The sequence below is a fragment of the Balaenoptera physalus genome (assembly GCF_965194825.1).
Source record: "Balaenoptera physalus genome assembly, chromosome: 15".
Lineage (NCBI taxonomy): Eukaryota > Metazoa > Chordata > Mammalia > Artiodactyla > Balaenopteridae > Balaenoptera > Balaenoptera physalus.
The window spans coordinates 62,535,261-62,548,494 of record NC_138894.1 but is presented as its reverse complement, the minus strand read 5'-3'; the positions used below and the strand labels follow the sequence as shown (position 1 = coordinate 62,548,494).

The following is a 13,234-nucleotide window of genomic DNA, read 5'->3' as shown; positions in this document are numbered from 1 at the left end:
CTCACAGTGTAAACATCTTGCCATGCCGAACGTGTATAATTCTAGTGTTTAATGGTATTTGTTTTTGTGCACCATGGCCCCTAATCATATGTCAACCCCTTCATCTAGTGCTCAACCAAAGAGCTCCTCAATATTATATAGTTCCTGGCCTTCGCTGTTAATGTCACGAACCAAGATAGCCTGATTGCTTTGTGCTGAGCTGGCCAAAATAAAAGGGGCCAGAGGGAGTAAGCGTACAGGCCCAAATTGACAGAGTTTTCTTGGCCCCAGCAGAGATGGTTATGGGAGAAGCTAAAACCCCAGTAATCACAGCAAACGTGTTCTACTTGTAAGCAGCAATCAGAATCCATAAAGGGGGAAGGATCCTCCTCAGGACTGAAAAGACCAACAAAACAGAAAAAAAAATAGTTTCACTGCTATGGAGTAAGTCGCTTACTGTGGATACCATGTAAATGGCAATGATATTGATTGTGCCACTATGGTGGTCACTTGCCACTGAGCCTCAGAAGAAGGTTCTGTTTTCTGCCTGACCTTGCATATGCTGTTCCCTCTGCCTTGAATGAATAAATGAACAAATGAACAATATAAATGAACAAATGAACAATATAATTTCGTTATATTGTAACGGTTCTGAATTCTCCGATACCACTTGGTCAAGAAAATTCTGTAGAAATTTCCCCTATCCTCCCCGCCTCAGAATCTCTACCCTCCTTAAAGAAGTAGAGAGTGAGGAAATACGAAGCAGATTTTACTTTTAAGGCATAATGAAAGGGCCAACTTTTTCTGTTTCAAAGATCTGTAGCTCTGTTTGGGGAGATCTGTAATCAGATCCAACAAAAGTTCTTATCTGGAACATTGATAAACTGGTTCTAAAAATAATCACAGATGATAATTTGTACACTCCGTGAACGTTAACGTCCTGTTATGCTATTTCTCAGTTAAAAAAAATTGTATTTGGAGAGAAAAGGAAACCATAGGAACTACAACAACAACAAAAAAAAATCAACTGATTTAATAAATCTTGGCTTCTCCTTATCGAAGGGAAATTCCATTCCTCTATTTAATCCTCTGCCCCTCCCAGTAAACTGTAATCCAGACCCGAGGGGCCCTTCCAGTTACAAACATGTAGAATGACCTAGTGGAAGGGTTTGGAGACTAACTTTGTCTAGAGAAGTGCCCTGAACTGGTACTAGTTGTTTATTTCTTGCCTACTTTTGTTTCTAGGTCTCTGGACTCCTAGGTCTCTAGGTCTCATGCCCGGCTTTCATAGGTATGGTGCCCGACACACACCCCTTTGAAAACATTCCCCCCTTCCCTTGTCCCAGCCTATTCTCAAAGTATTTTTTAAGCACAGAATTCCTTATCTGCTGTTGAGGAAGAAGGAAGAGTTTCTGAGAATACTATTTGAAGGACTCTCTAGTCAACCCATAAAATAGGCACAGTCCCAGTGGCTTGGACAACAGGGAGTCAGAAGAGCTCTGAAAGGATTTGGGTAGGCTCAAAATGAGCTCATCAGGCACTGGGTGGGACCAGCAGTTTTTACTTCTCGCCTCCACCCATCATCCCATCCCTGCTTCTGCCCAACACTGGGAGGAAGTCAGGAAATACTTGTGGATAAACACATGACAACCCAAAGACACAAACATAAAATTACTTCTAAGTAATACACTGCTTTGGATTCTTTGTCAGCGAATTGCTCCTAAGGACAAGACTGGGAAATCAGAAACTTCCTTATCATCACACCTTAGACATCCCTGTTTAATTTAACCTTTTCCCCACAAAGGACCTCAGGCTTCTCTTCCACCCTTAGGCAATGAGATACGGTGTGAAATCAACTTGAGAGTCTTGGTAGCTGGCTGGGAAGACTCCTTTAAATAACTGGGGCTTACCTCTGCTGTCGCACCTGTAATGAGAGACTAGGACCACTGATCTCAGCCCCTTGCCAGCACTACAGTTTACAGTTCTGGGGGAAACAGACGCTAAGACTGAAGAGGTTCCTGGCACCACTGGACTACATCAATGTCTCTGGGAATGATGCTACAAGGTACAGTTTACAGCTGGCAAACCCAAGAGAGTCTGGCTGGACTGCAAATGCTACTTAATGTGAAGTCTGGCCCCAGCCAGGGAGGAATTAAGTAAATTCTGCCAGATGGGCAATGGAGGTGAGTCTGGGAGTAAGCATACCTGGCCATGGGACCAGCAGAAGCTCTGTCTCCTCCTCTGGAGGAGATGACCATTCATTTCTTTGTTCTTGCTATCAATGTTACTTCCTAATAGCTGCTTTTCTTACAGTGTTGGATTTTTCCTTTCCTGTTACTTTTCATGGAGTTTTTACAATTTTTTTCATGTGACCTTCACCTCAATCCTCTGAGGGTATTATCCCCACTTTACAATTGAGGAACTAAGAGGTCTCAAAACAAAGTGATGAGAGTGATTGCTGCTTTAGCCCATGAAAGTTTAACTGCTACAGAAATTGCCCTTTGCCATAAACAACTAGAAAACTAGACAAATGTATGAAACTATCGTTTTTAAACATCAGACGTGAGTAGTATGTTTCCCTGAGAGAAGGAAACAAACAAGGTAGGCCTTATAGTTGCCCTGGACTACTACCTAGAGGCAACTTCCATGCTCCAGCACAGAGAGGGGGAACCCAGAGCCCAGAGATCTTGCTGAGCCAGAACAACTGGATATTCATATGAAAAAAAAAAAAGAGAACTTTGACCTTATCTCATGACATACACGAAAATTAGCTTAAAGTGGACCATGGATCTAAATGTAAAACCTTAAATAGCAAACTTTAGAAGAAAACCTGGGACTGCTCTGGCGGTCCAGTGGTTAAGACGCCGCGCTTCCAATGCAGGCGGCAGGGGTTCAATCCCTGGTCGGGGAACTAAGATCCCACATGCCACACGGCGCGGCCAAAAAAAAAGAAAAACAAACTTCAGAAGAAAACCTGAGAGAACATCGTTGTGACCTTAGGATAGGCAAAGACTTCTTTACTAGGGCCCAAAAAGCATAAGACACAGAGAAAAAAAATGGATAAATCAGACTTCATCAAAATTAAAAGCAGTTGCTCTTCAAAAGACATTGTTAAGAAAAAAGACAAGCAACAGATAGGTAGAAAATCTTTAACAAATGTTTGTATAAAATACTTATATCCAGAACACAGAACTTTCACAACTCAGTAATAAGAAAAACAAAATTTAAAAAAGAAATGTGCGAGAGATTTGAATAGACCCTTTACCAAGAAGGATATATGTATGGCAAATACGGTACACGAAAAGGTGCTCAGCATAACTGGTCATTAGGGAAATGCAAATTAAAATCACAGTGAGACACCACTACACATGTACCAGAATGGCTAAAATTAACAAGAGGGGCAATACCAAGTCTAAATGAGGATGCAGAGTAACTGGACCTCTCATACATTGCTGCTGGGAATGCAAAGTGGTAAGGCCCTTTGGAAAACAGTTTGGCAGTTTCTTATTACCTAAACAATCCTTATCATATGACCTAGTAATTCCTTTCCTAGGTTTTACTTATGAAAGATAAAAACATATGGCCACACAAATACTTCTATGCTCAGAGCTGCATTATTCACAATTTCCAAAAAGTGGAATAATGCTACCAGAGCTGCATTATCCACAATTTCCAAAAAGTGGAAGTGCCAAAATGTATTTCAACTGGTGAATTAATATAAACAACACATGCATATAATGGAATACTACTCAGCAAGAAAAAGTCATGACTCACATCACATTAATAAAGGACAAAAATTATACGATCATCTCATTAGATGCAGAAAAAGAATTTGACAAAATCCAACACTCTTTTATGATAAGAACACCAACAAGCAAGAAACAGAAGGGACTTCTTCAACCTGATAAAGGGTATCTATGAAAAACCCACAGCTAACACCATATTTAATAGTGAAAGACTAAAACCTCTCCTCCTAAGATCAGGAACAAGGCACTTCCATTCAACATTGTACTGGAAGTTCTCGCCAGGGTGATTAGGCAAGAAAAATAAATAAAAGGCATCCAGACTGGAGAGGAAGAAGTAAAACCTATCTCTATTGCACAGGACATCATCTCATATACAGAAAGTTCTAAGTCCACAAAAACAGACAAACAAGTAAACAAAAGTAAGTTCAATAAGGTCATGGGATAAAAGATTAATATACAAATATCAACTATAGTTCTGTGTAGTAGCAACGAACAATCCAAAATTGAAATTAAGAAAATAATTCCACTTACAACAGCATCAAAAATAATAAAATAGGAATAAATTATTTAACAAAAGATGTTCATGAGGTGTACACTGAAAATTACAAAACATCACTGAAAAAAATTGAAGACCTAAATAAATGGAAGGACACCCTGTGTTTTGATCTGAATATCTGAAGATATAATATTATTATAGTGACAATACTCCTCAAATTGAACTACAGATTTAACATAATACCTATCAAAATCCTAATTGACTTTTCTTTTTCCAGAAGTTGACAAGCGGATCCTAAAATCTGAATGAAAAGGTAAGGACTCAGCCAAAACGATCTTGAAAACAAAGAACAAAGTTGGAGGACTCAACACATCCTGATTTCAAGTTACCATAAAGCAACGATAATCAAGACAGTGTGGTCCTGGTATAATAAGGACAGACATACAGATCAATGAAATAGAACTGAGAGTCCAGAAAATCCATGTATTTATGGTCACTTGATTTTCTGACTGACCAAGGTGCCAAGACAATTCAATGGGGAAAGCTGAAGTCTTTTAAACAAATAGTGCTGGGACAAATGGATAGTCACATGCAAAAGGATGAGGCTGGACCTGTACCTCACACCAAATACAAAAATTAACTCAAAATGGATCAGAAACCGAAAAGTTAAGACATAAAACTATTAAATTCTTAAGGAGAAAATGGATACAAGTCTTTGTGACCTCGGATTAGGCAACAGTTTCTTAGATATGACATTAAAAGCATAAGCAACAAAAGAAAAAACAGGTTGGACTTCATCAAAAGTAAAAATTTTTGTACATTAAAGGACATTATCACAAAAGTTGAAAGTCGGTGCACAGAATGGGAGAAAGTATTTGCAAATCGTGTATCTGATAAGGAATTAATATCCAGAATATATAAAGAATTCTTACAACTCAAGAATGAAAAGACAAACAACCCAGAGGATCAGAACAGACATTTCTCTAAAGAAGGTGTACAAAATGGCTCATTAGCATTAGAAAAGATTCCCAACATCATTAGCCATTAGGGAAATGCAAATCAAAAGCACAATGAAATACGACTTTATACCCACTAGGATGGCTATAATCAATAGATGGACAATAACAAGTGTTGTCAAGGATGTGGAGAAACTGGAAACCTCATACATTGCCAGCGGGAATGTAAAATGGTGCAGTCTCTTTGGGAAAAGTTTGGCAAGTCCTCAAAAAGTTAAACTTAGAGTTGGCACATGGCCCAGCAGTTCTACTCCTAGGTAAATACCCAGGAGAACTGAAAGCCTATATCCCCACAAAAACCTGTCCATGGATCTTCATAGCATTATTATTCATAACAGCCAAAAAGTGTAAACAATCCAAACGTCCATCAACTGATGAAACAAAACATGGTATATCTAACAATGGAATATCACTCAGTCATAAAAAAAGAAAAGATTCATGCTACAAAATGGATGAACCTTGAAAACTTCAAGTGAGAGAATCCAGACACAAAAGGCTATATGTTGTATGATTCCATTTACATGAAATGTCTAGAATAAGCTTTCAAAAACAACTTGCTTAACTAATTTAACTGACATGGGCAACTAGTTTCAGATTATCTGTGAGGACTGGGGTTAGAGTGGGGCAAGACAGGAACACATAGAAAACTGAAATCATGGATGTTCTGAGACCCCAGCTGCCCACTGGAACAGTATTTGACTCCTGGGGTGGAAATGTGAGTACGAAGGTTTCATGACATGGTTCTGTTACAGATCCAGACACTTGGCCCAACTCTCAACACTATTAACTCTGGTCACAGAAACGGGCAGTGGACCAGGAGCCAGGAAAGCTTGACTTTTTCACTAACCAGCTGTGTGACCTTGGGCAAGTCACTTCATTGTTACAGTTTCCCCTCTACTTACTGATGAAATGATCTCTAAACTCTAAAATTCTAAGAATTGTGGGCCAGTGTACTCAGCACCGGGCTTGGAATTAACAAGGGGTCAATACCACATGAACCTGGCAATCTAATAACACATCCTGTATTATTCTTTCTGAATGGTAGCTAGGAATCATCTGCTCATTTTAGGAGCTCACTGTTCCCTGGGAAAGAGACTTTTGGCAAAAGCAACAGTTCAGATGACAGTCCCAGTGTTTTGGAGAAAAGCAACTAATTTATTGATAACAAAGCCTATTTTTTTTTTTTTTTGAAATTTCATAGCTGCAGACCCATAAATACAAAGTCCCCAGAAGACTCTAAAAATATGTTCTCAATTCCCTTTTATCTCCCACCCAGAGCTGAGAGAATAGCATCAACTGTGTCATATTAAACACATCTGCATCCAACACCGATAAAAGTGCATGACCGAGGGAACAGATAAGAATTGTTTTCAATTTGTTCAGATGGGATTGGTTAAATTTAACCTAATTAGACCAAATAATCAAAGCAGGTGTTTGTAAGTTGCCAATGTTTTTATTCTCTGTAATTGTTTGGCTATATTTCCCAGGAACTTAGGTAAAGGAAGTTATAATATGTCAAAAAAAATCATTGACCTTATATTTATTCTTGTCACACATATATTATTCATGTCCAAGGCAGTACAAATACAAGGCATCACTGAATACTTCTCACAGATTTTTACCATTTAACCACCATCAACATCTAAGCTGGCCTTTGGGAGGGCTTATGTTACCGAACTTCCATGAGACAAACACAAGCAGTAAAAAATGAGAGCCTGTCTTCTAATCTTGTACTGATCTACAAGGCACACTGACTTGGCATTCAGACTATTTAGGGATCCTGACTTCACACTCACAAGCTGGTCACTTTTAAGGCATTTAGAAGAAAAATAATAACAATAATAAAAGTTACATTCTAGTTAAAACAAAATGTTTATTGCACTTGGCAGAATGATGAGATCCAAACTATAAATGCCAACTAACAAAGAAACCACAAAATGCGGTCACCAGCAGCCTGGTATTAGGAAGTCTTTCATGCAGTGGCTGTAGGTCCACTTTCAAAGGGAAAAAGGGCAGGTAGCTGCCCGGGAGCGTTAAGCTTTCTCTTTCTAGTAACTAGCCCTGGGTACGCTCTCATATTATTCCACACACCCCGGAGACGGGAGATAGCAGTGCAGGCAAGAAAGTCCCCATAAAAGCATGTGATCATGAAGCTACTGGAAAGGGGGATCCCTCTCTGAGGCCTGGGGATTCTGCAGCAGCGGCGGAAGCCCGGGAAGCTGAATCAACATAGGGGGTCTAAGGCACCATCCCCGAGACAAGAAGTGGTTTTCCTGACTCAGGCCTGAGTGTGCTGCGGGACCACGGTGGAGGTGGCTGGAGAGCTCGGGCTGTGCTCTCTTACTGTACAAGTGACGTCGGGCAGTTGCCTCTGTTCCTCAGTTCCCTCACGTCTAAAATGAAGGACCACTAGTACCTCCTTCACTAATGTGTGCAAAATGCTTGGCACAGTGCTTGGCATGAAGTTAAATGCTCAATACACACTGGCCATAATTATTATGATCCCTACAAGGGAGCTGATACTGAAAATAATGTTTCCTAAAAATTAGAATATAATGGGCCTCCTATATACATTTCAGGGGTAGGGAAACAGCCTTTTGAGATCACTTACACGATGTGGGTAGGATGGACAAATCCTTCTCCACCTAAAACACTTTTTGGAAACTGTTATTATGTCCTTTCTTTATTTCTTTGGGAATAACTAATCCTCTTCAAGATTCATATTTTAATATGTAACACATAATTACAAAAGAAAGAACGGGGTTACATAAAATTAGTAAAATGGAGACTAGGAAAGGAAAAAATCCACTCATAAACCCACCAAGAGAACTTAAACTGAAAGTCAGACAGTGCAAATAGGTAAGATATTTGTTTAAACACTTGGTAAAAGAAAATGTTCAATTCAGTAGCTGTGAAAAACACAAATTTAAGGGGTGTGGGCATAAGAGAGAAATAGAAAGTCCACCTCTCAGAAAAAAGGGAGTAAATATTTAGTCAAGTCTCAGATAGTATTTCAGTAAACAGATATTTCAATGGAAAATTTCCAACCTGAGAGCAAATAATTTAAAATGGGTTTAAAATGAGAATGAAAGCTCTCCATTTCCCTGTCCCTGCCCAGACCTGTAACCCAGCCTCTGAGTACTTGGAGCAGTTAGGCTCTTTCTTCCTCATCCCCCCAACTCCAACTGGAGACTATAATTTTCTTTCTAGCAGGAAACTGATATATACTAATGATGACAGCTGGATTCAGAAGAGGAAAAAGAATACAGGGGACAGAGAGTCCTTGTGGGTTTAAATCACTTTAAAACTCAAAACAAAACCCCCAGATCTGGAATTTTTGAAACCTAGTTAATGGCTAAGGAAACCTCAAATGATTGGGAAGTACTAAGATAAAAGTTTGAATTACACAAAACACATCATTATCTTAAGCTGTTCTAATCATCTTCTCTGCCTTCCCCCTTCACTGGTTTTCTCATTGTTTATGCCCCCAGCCCTTCAATGTTCTAAGATATTTTAGAGGTAGAAATAGCCTTCCAAGGTCACTTACAGAATAGTGTTTGAGAGGAGACAGGCAGGTCCTCCTCCGTCCAAAAAAGTTTCCCAGAAATTGACATTACTTCTTTTCTTTTGGAACAATTAATCTCCTTTAAGATTCATATTTAGATACAGTTACTGTTGAAATACGTGTATATACACACATATGAATAAAACAGAATTATGTTATATAAAATTAGTAAAATGGAAAATAAGAGGAAGAAATCCCCCTAAAATCACACCATGCTAAAGCAACCATTTTCAGCATTGTACTGCCTTTAACTCTAGTCCTCCACTTCGGACCCCCCATCTCCCAAACCCTCAATGATGGTTATGACAATACCCTGACATTCCATGAATGCATTTACAGTCACATTCTTTTTCTGTGGCAAAGGAAGTTGGCTCCATTAAGGATCCTAAGGCTCCTTTAAGGATGGGGGCACAGAAGATGTCACGCTGTCTTAAAAACCACGTGACCCTACTCTCTGTCTTATATCCTCCCATAATCTCTTTTGTCTAAAGGGTCAAGTTCAAGCTCCTTAGACTTCGGACCATGACTGATGCGCTCCTTGACTGAGTTCCCGCCCCCCAGCCTCACTTCTAGTCACACCTCCTGTCCTTGAACCCAACACTGCAATCGCACTGTCCCAGTTCTTTGACAGCTGTGCTGACGTGAGCCTCTGTGGCTTCAGACATGCTCCTTCCTCTGTCTATAATACCCACCTGTCCTTTGCCCATCTGGTGAATTTCTACTCATCTTCAAAACTCTGCTCAACCACCTCCTCCTCTATGAAGGCTTCCCTGTCCTCCCAAGTAGAAACGACCTTTCATTCTTTAGTGCCTCCAATGTATCCCATACACACTTCCTTTATAGCATCTGTAATCCCTTTTTGGACCTACTTATAAGCCCCAAACGTATCAGGTGTCTCTCCAGATGTAGGTGCTTAACTTGTCTGACGTTAGCATGTCATGTCTGATGAACAAAAAGAATTAATGAACAACAACCACAAGATGATCCTTTTCTGGATCAGTCAGAGGGGTAGCAGCATCCCTAATCAAGTGGATTCTTGACATTCCATGCCAGGTATGCTTCAGTGTTTTCCTAGGAAAGCAGGCATTTCTTCTTTCTTGAAAATGTTTAAGAACATGAGGAGAGTTGTAAATGTGAGGGACTGACCATAACTCTGCCAGGCTGCAGGAAACTGGATTAGATGCATAGTTTCCAGCCAGTGATAATTATAACGATGATAATAATATTAATGGTAGCTAAAATTTATTGAGCACTTATTCTGTGCCATGCAAAGTACATTCTTTACATAGGACTTTACATGTGTTAGTTGACAACCACTCTAAGGTATAGATCCTATTATATCCCCAGTTACAATTGAGGAAAAGTGTCTCAAAGAGGTTAAATGACTTGCCCAAGGTCACAAACGCTAGTAAATGGCAGACCTGGGATTCAAACCTAGGGATCTAGCTTTAAAGCCTATGTGGTGTACTCCCTACTCCGAGCTCTGTGAGCTTTAGAGGTAGATGTGTATTTACAAACATATACACATAATATATACATTTGATTTGAATTCGGAAAATGAATTTACATGTGACTGATGCATGAGTTTAAGTAAGATTTGTATCTTGATGACACCTGTTACTATTCTAAAAACTGAGGAAAATTCTGCATTTCAATCAATCAGTTAATAACAAATCCATTTAACGCAGGCCTACTACTTGCTTAGTTGGGGGACACAGAACCTAACCATGATCTATTCTTTCAAGGCATTTACAAGGTAAAACTGTCACGACAATACTTAGAAATCATACTGATATCTACACATCCAGGTAAGTGATCACCTTGTTTGATGATACACTTAGCTATTGCTCAAACTGCCTTTGGAAATAATTTATGAAACACACAAGAATCGATTTAATTATTTTAAGTTCACAGTTTACTTTTATCCTAAACAGTGCTATCTACCTTAACTGCCATTTTATTTGACATTTGGTTAGTTCTAAATATCTAATTCATCCTCAACGGAGGAAAATTTGCTACCACTATTTGTGTGGATGTAGTATATGAATATATACAGCCATACAGAAGACACATACATATATATATCCTGTGGTTTACGAGGGCAATTCCCAAAGGACTGGGAAAAATCAGTGCTTGTCCAATAGGAATATATGAGCCATATATGTAATTGATTTTCTGATAGCCACATTTTAAAAAGAAACAGATGAAATTAACTTTAATAATACTTTTAATTTAAACAAATATATCAAAAATATTATCATTCCAATGTGTAATCAATGTAAAAATTATTGAGAAATTTAACCTTTTTTTCATACTAAGTCTTCGAAATTTGGTGTGTATTTTTTTCTCATAGAACATCTCAACTTCGATCAGCCACATCTCAGTTGTTCAAGAGCCGCATGTGGTTAGTGACTGCCATACTGGAGAGTGCAGGATTAAATATTTAGAGCTATAGCTGTCATGTTAGAAAAAGAGTAAAAGTGCCCCATCCCTTGCATATCTTACTCTGCAAAGTAATGATTCTAAGAGGTATAATACATTGATGCAAGTGAAATACTGTTGAGTAATAAACAACAGCTTGTGATCACATTTAATTGGGGCACAAACGCTAAATGATGTAAGAGTTTGTGGAAAGGATGATTCCAAAAGGCCGAAGTCATCTTCATGGAGGAACCTAGCTCATCAGTAAAGGACAGGCAATTGGAGAAGAAAGAAGGGTATTTTACAACATTCAAGGGTTAAATCCTTCCAGACAAGGAATAATGGTACGAATACACCAAGAAACACTTAGTTCAGAAAAACCTAATGATTATAGTCAACCACACAACTATGATAGGAACCCAGTGAATGGATTTGTGAAGTAGTGAGCCACTCTTTCACGGACAAGGCTCTTTAGACATTAAGCAGAGAAGTATTACTAAGCTACATGAAATTTGGAACTGAAATACAAAAATGGTAGAAACCCCACATGATTTACTTGGTAACATCTGATTCATAATCTCTTTATATAAAATCTCTGGACCCCAGTTAACTCAAGTGTAAAATAAAGTGGACGCAACCCTGAGGTCCCTTATAGCTAGGGTGACCTGTGATTTATTGTGCAAACCTGGACACTTTCAAGAGTAAAAGGGGTACTATTAATAATTATGCTGGGATAAGAGGTATAAACTAGAAGCGTTTCACAGTCATAAAACTATATGATCCTCTTCTACCAAAAGGATGCAACAGCTACCCCTATGCAGGGACGTGGAGCTGATCAAAGTCCAGGTGTGTTCTTATTACCTCTGCATGGCCACAGGGGCCTTGTGGGCTAATATGCATTGATACGAGTGAGGCAGCTTCGCACCTCCCCCCCAAAGCATTTTAAATTGGCTTGAATTGGGGAACAGGGTTCCATATGGACAGAGCTGGACTCTGACAGCCTGAATATATTTACTGAAGACAACAAATCATTGACAGACTAAATGTAACAGAGGAAAGGCCTGGCCTGCTTGTACTCAGAATCTGACTTTGTAATTGTAGCCTCCTTTAGACAGGCCTAATCAATTAGAAGAGGCTGATTTTAACCAGTTGCAGGCTCATTACCCTGCATTCCAGTTTGTGTTGATGAAAATCAGTTTCAGTCTGTGGCCTGGAACTCATGTACAGCACTTCCTGAGGCCTCTTATATAAACACATCAAAACATTTTTTTATTTGGAGCTGCCCCTCTCCCTTTTAAGAAAACCACTTTGTGAATCATGATGAAAATAGAACAATTGCATGTGGATCTGGGGCCCATACCAGGAAACATACATGACACCAAGGAACACGTATAAAGTCAGAGCTCAAGGTAGCGAGGGGTGGATTTGAGACTGAGTCTCAAATATCCAGGCTCCAGCATCAAATGAGTCCACTCGGTTATCTCCACAAACTGGAACAGAATGAACTCTGAGTTATTGAAAATGACGACCTTTCAGAGAAAATGCATGAAATAGGAAAGAGCCAAGGTCTCAGAAATACAGAGGGTATCTGAGTAGAGTCCAGACTCTTCCCTGAATGACAAAATAGAAAACAAACTTGCAACTAAACAAGGACAAGTTTCCTTGGGAAGCTTCTATGAGGAAACCGTATGACACTATGTTTAATTTTGATATGTGGTTAGTCCTGCAAAAGTAGAAGGTGGGGGAGTGCGTGGCTGAGCCGCTCAAAACCCTACCTGCATTTCAAAGACCTGTAATCATTCCAAAATATGATATAAATATGACTCATACCTGGCTGGTTGTCTTTTGAGGGTTTGTCAAAACAGCAAGTCAACAGGAAGAGAATATCAATATACACAGCTCTGGTCACCAAACATGGATTTTGCCTAGAAAGGTAAAGAACAGAAAATAAATCGATATTTTCTCTCTCTGAGGCCTGAGTCACAGAAAAGAGAAAATGGGTATTTTCTAC

At 39.2% G+C, this 13,234-nt stretch overlaps 1 protein-coding gene across 3 annotated transcripts in view; it reads right to left on the bottom strand.

The window, feature by feature from the left end:
* THADA (THADA armadillo repeat containing) overlaps window positions 1–13,234 on the bottom strand; it is a 314,439-nt gene that overhangs the window by 64,260 nt on the left and 236,945 nt on the right. For all 3 annotated transcript variants that reach the window (XM_082427608.1, XM_082427609.1, XM_082427610.1), the window contains exon 31: window positions 13,054–13,148. In XM_082427608.1, coding sequence (XP_082283734.1) covers window positions 13,054–13,148 — 95 coding nt within the window. The remainder of the gene's footprint in view (window positions 1–13,053; window positions 13,149–13,234) is intronic.